We start from the raw sequence: 5352 nt of genomic DNA, 5'->3' as shown, positions 1-5352 counted from the left end.
AACGACTGAGTATCTTATTACTTTTACCTCTTCTCCCTATACATTGAATTACTTCAATACTGACAAAGTGCATGTATTAAACATTAACTCTCGATGTTAAATTAACCTGGAAGAAATATATACATTAAGTTCATATTACTTGAGAGCATCACTAGAAAACACTGATTTCCAATAGTTTTGATTATAAAATTTTACTTCACAATCCTTTTCCAGATCACAGATAGCCATAATTAAAAGAGTACGGAATTGATGTAATGTAAGCTGTTTTGCCATCAGCATCACATAAAGGAAAAACAAAATGAAACAAAACAAAACAGAACAAGAAAAAAAAGGCAATAAAATATGATGCAGAATTCACTCTTCCAATGATTGTCATTGAACTATTACATTAGTAAACATTCACAGTATGAAGTCTCTTTCAATATAACTCCAGCATATAAAGTAGTGCAAAAAAGCATTCCAGTCATTTTGCCTTTGCAGTCAGACCAGGCTAAACAATTCTCTTATTTCATTTCTTTCGTTATTAGACAACAAATGCTGCAATGCCTCCAAAGAGAGTTATAAAAATAAATCATTTCTGGAGGTTCAGCAGCCTTCTCAAAGTAAGTTTCCAGTTAAAAACAAGCATTATAGATTCCAAGAAAAAAAAATTAGATCTATCTTCTGTAGAATACCTTTATACAATAAATTTACCATTTGAAAAACAAGACTATGGTATCCAATGATTTATGGTAGCTGCTATTAAAGCACTGATAAATAGATAAATGACTTCCAAAGTTCATTGCTTCTTACATAGTAAATACCTCTGAATGCCAACTTTTACCACAGAGCTGTTATTAGTGATGTCAACAGTTCATGCACTCACTTTAAAACTGACTTGGTTTTAATAAATTTTTCAGCCTCGTGTGCAAAACACTCGCATTACTAAAAAAAAAAAAATACAGTCTGAAATTATATCAGATCTAGCAACCCCTTCCTCAAGTTCTATCACTTACTTGATATGTTATACAAGTTTAACAATGTTTTTTTTTATTTGTATTTAACCATTAAATGGCATACTACTGTATGCTGCGGACTCATTTGCATATTTCATTATTTCCACTGCACTCTTTAATGCATAAATATATTTGGAAACATAAAATAAATATATTTGGAAATTACACATCGGTTTCCACAGAATTTGAATTTACACAGTTTTTCTTCTCTGACTCACTGCTATTCCCCGTGTCCTGACTTTTTTTCTCCTTTACACAAAGAGATTCTTTAACTCCTTCTTCCATCTCCAAATACTCCGATTTATCCTCTGTGGATGAAGATGATGAGCTTCTAAATTTCTTCAGTAAATTTGTTGGGAGGTAAGGGCAACTGACTGCATTTTGCATCAGCTGCGTTTGTTCTTCATTCTCAGTCTCTCTGTGGTAGAAATAGTTAAAATTGGAGACAATCACTGGCACTGGTAAAGCAATGGTTAACACTCCTGCAATGGCACACAGGGACCCAACTATTTTCCCACCCACAGTTATGGGTTTCATGTCCCCATAACCAACTGTAGTCATGGTCACCACAGCCCACCAAAAAGCATCTGGGATGCTCTGAAAATGGGTGGCAGGCTCATCAGCTTCCGCGAAGTAAACAGCACTGGAAAACAAAATTACTCCAATAAAAAGGAAAAAAATGAGGAGGCCCAGTTCCCTCATGCTTGCTCTGAGTGTGTGACCCAGGATCTGCAAACCCTTGGAGTGCCTGGAAAGCTTGAAGATGCGAAACACTCTGACCAGACGGATGATCCTCAGGATGGCAAAAGACATGGCCTGTTGACCATTACTGCCCTGCTCCTGCGCCAAGTCAGTGCCCAGAGTAATGAAATAAGGCAAGATGGAGACAATGTCTATGATGTTCATGATGTTCTTGAGGAAGTGTGCTTTGCTCGGACATGCAAAGCAGCGCACTGTAAACTCAAAGGAGAACCAAATAATGCATACTGTCTCTACAATGAAAAAAGGGTCATTGAAGATGGTGTGCTCCCCAGCGTCCAAGTGAAGCGACTCATTGGAAAGACCCTTCCCTGAGCTCAGGGACATTATGAATTCTTTGTCATCTCTGAACTCCGGCAAAGTCTCCAGACAAAAGATGACGATGGAGATCAAGATGACTAAGACGGAGACAATGGCAATGCCTCTGGCTGGACTGGAGCTCTCTGGGTACTCGAACAATAGCCAGACCTGCCTCTTGAACTCATTCTCTGGCAAAACTTTGTCCTCTTCCTCTTTGACAAACCCTTCATCTTCCCTAAACTTGAGCATGGCTTCCTCCCCGAGTTGGTAGAATTTCACCTCCTCACTGAAGATGTCAAAGGGTACATTGACTGGCCTCTTCAGCCGACCACCACTCTGGTAGTAGTACAGTATGGCATCAAAGCTGGGCCGGTTCCTATCAAAGAAGTATTCGTTTCTGAGAGGGTCAAAGTATCTGCCTCGCTTCGCTGGATCACCCAACAACGTCTCCGGGAACTGAGCCAACGTCTTCAGTTGTGTCTCAAACCGCAGTCCTGACACATTGATCACCACACGCTCACAACACTCGTACTCACTGTAGCGAACAGAGCTGTAACCCCCAGGGCCTCCACCATCATCAGGTGGCTGGTCTGAGTATGAAAACTCATCCTCCCCATAGTCGGCACTGTAGTAGAGTTTTCCTTCTTCCTCATCGTCTTCATCCTCATCTTCATCCTCCTCTTCCTCCTCACTCACGTCCTTAAGTATTCTCTCTTCAGAACCACTGAGAGGAAGCAGCTCAGAACAGGGGAAGGATGCTCCACACTCCCTGCTTCCCAAGTGGTGGCTCCTCTTTTTCCCTTTCTTCCATCTCTTACCACTGTGGCGGTTGGGCAGGCTGCTGCGTGATGCATTCCCGCCGTGTGAGGAAGAAGCACCTCGACTCTGTTCCTGGTGATAGTGGTGATACGGTCCACCTCCACCTGTTGCCCCCCCTTCTACTGCTGCAGTTGCTGCTGCTACGGCTGCAGCTGCTGCGGCTCTTGATTGTGCCAGCCGCTCTCTCTCTCGGGCCCGGGCTTGGACCGCGTATCCATAGGGCATATGGCTGTTGCACCCAGAGCTATCTGCACTCACCATTGCAACCTCCATTTTGCAATAGCTTTTTTTGTTGTTTAGAGCAAAAGCTTTTGTTTTATTTACGGTGCAACCTTGACTTTCACTATAGAAAGTTTAAAGCTATTTGCATTGGAGGACAGTGCACTGGACACAGAGCGGGGCAACATAATTGCAACACTGAATCTATCTTTTGGGAAGCCACAGATTTGCATTTTCTTACTGTCTAAAACGTTTTGGGGGGGAAAAAAAAACAACAAAAAAACAACACCTATTGTTTTGCTAATAAGAAAAGATGAAACTCTCAAACTAGACCAAGGAACAGCAGAGGCTTTATTCTTTCATCCACTAGGCCCTTTTATTTTCATTTATTTCCCATATCTACCACTGATCTGATCAGATTCGTGACTACATTCGTGAAGACAAAAACATGCAAAACAAAGGGTACCTGCTCTCCATAAATGATTTTAGTTCATCATTGCAACCAAATGCAAATAGTCTCTTTCCTCATAATTTGTTCCTGGTAATGCTTTGGCCTAGCAATCTTATTATTGTTTAATACCATTGTTTGGGGCGTTGAAACTAATTCCAGCCATCACTCTCCTTACACAGTGAGGAGGTCTTTGCAAATCCTTTCTTCAGCCTGTCAACAACGTTTCAAACCTGGGAGCAGCACCCAGGGCGTCAGCAGCAGTGGTAAGAGGAGGAGGAGGAGATGAAGACTGAGAAATTGGTTCTGAGGTCCCCATAGGACATAAGGGAGTGGATGGGTCACCCTTTGGTTATGGTCATGCAGAAGAAGCACTTAACCTGAGGCACATGCACAAACACACAAAAATAAACAAAACAAAAAGGGAAAAGATTGGATTGTTTTCCTAAAAGGTCACACTGATCAAATGAAACTGTGTCATCTATTACCACGATATTCTAAGCTTCCCCTTCCCACACTATTCACACTTCTACATTACACACACACCCACATCACATGCACAGAGAATGTGAACGACTCTGTTCATAAGGATGTGGGTGGGTATGTCAAATATATATATAGACAGAGATACAAAATCCCCACCCATACAAGCACTTGCATCCATACACAAACACATGCATGCTTCTCAAACACCAACACACATAAACACCAATAAAATACTGCAACACCCGATGCATTCAGATCTTTGAGTGCATACGTAATAGGTACACCTACATATAGCTACATGAAGTATTATAAGAAATGCATCTACACAAAGAGCTTTTCGTATTATTTCTAAAAACACCGGATTTAAGAGTGCTACGTTTTAGTTGAATTTTCAACCGTAACAAACATCTTACTGAATTTAATTTGGAGACGGGCAGGTACAGTGCTCTCTCAAGTGGAAACACCATGATACGGCGTGTCAAACTACTGCAGGTGCACTGAAGCAACATCTACATGCAAACACATACAAGAATTCACATACGCACACCCCTTTGAAACAGAAGCCTCAGCTACAGCTGTATCTATTAATACATGAAAGAAGGTGAATACAGACAAATAATGACTGCTATTTTTAAAATCATACTTATACGACATGCAAAAAGGGTCTTAGGATTGCTGTTATACTTACTGTTCATAGGCAGAGAAATAGCAGTGCTGTTCTTGCCAGCGTAAGGATGTGGTGACAGCAGTCCTGAGCAGGGGGCTGCGCCAACTGACCCACGCCTGCAGGTGGGTAGGTCAGTCGGCACCACAGGTTGACGAGTTATTTTTCTCCCTGCCTTCACTGTGCAACAAGAGCGCCAAGAACGAGTCAAGGAGGCAGCAGAAGCTGGGGGCACTCTGCCCAACCGCAGCTTCTCACCCAGGCATTTGCAAAAAGGTAATAAGCAACAGCCTTGTTCCAAAAGGAAAAAAAAAGGGGGAGGTGAGCGTGTTAGTGTGTGAGAGAGAAAAGGAATGAATGGGTGAGTGTGATCACTAGGCTTCCCGAGCCCAGCTCCTGCTGTAGATTTGTAAATCAACGTTAAGTAATCCGTGTACCAAGCCTATTTCCACTGATGGGAGGACGAGTGTTGCTTCTTGCTGTTTCTCCCCGTCACATCCAAACAGCAGCAGCTGCCTGCATCGTTCACTTGTTGTGCGGTTTTTCGTTAACGCTTACAAAAACCATAAAAATGACACACCAAAAAAAAATAACAACAATAAAAGGAAAACCACCCGAGGAAAAAGCAGCTCTCTGCGATCAGGCTCCCACTGCCCGATTTG

General features: G+C 42.1%; 1 protein-coding gene across 1 annotated transcript; it reads right to left on the bottom strand.

The window, feature by feature from the left end:
• Positions 1–932: 932 nt before the first annotated feature.
• On the bottom strand, positions 933–4997 carry KCNA4 (potassium voltage-gated channel subfamily A member 4). The gene is made up of 2 exons (XM_003206085.3): positions 4715–4997; positions 933–3920 (listed from the first exon to the last, which is right to left on the bottom strand). Exon 2 carries the CDS (start codon positions 3144–3146, stop codon positions 1158–1160), a length of 1989 nt encoding a protein of 662 aa, XP_003206133.1. The 5' UTR covers positions 3147–3920; positions 4715–4997; the 3' UTR covers positions 933–1157.
• Between the last annotated feature and the right edge of the window lie 355 nt (positions 4998–5352).

The sequence above is a fragment of the Meleagris gallopavo genome, chromosome 5, assembly GCF_000146605.3.
Source record: "Meleagris gallopavo isolate NT-WF06-2002-E0010 breed Aviagen turkey brand Nicholas breeding stock chromosome 5, Turkey_5.1, whole genome shotgun sequence".
NCBI classification, from domain to species: domain Eukaryota; kingdom Metazoa; phylum Chordata; class Aves; order Galliformes; family Phasianidae; genus Meleagris; species Meleagris gallopavo.
The sequence above is the reverse complement of the archived record's forward strand: the minus strand, read 5'-3'. Positions and strand labels throughout refer to the sequence as shown.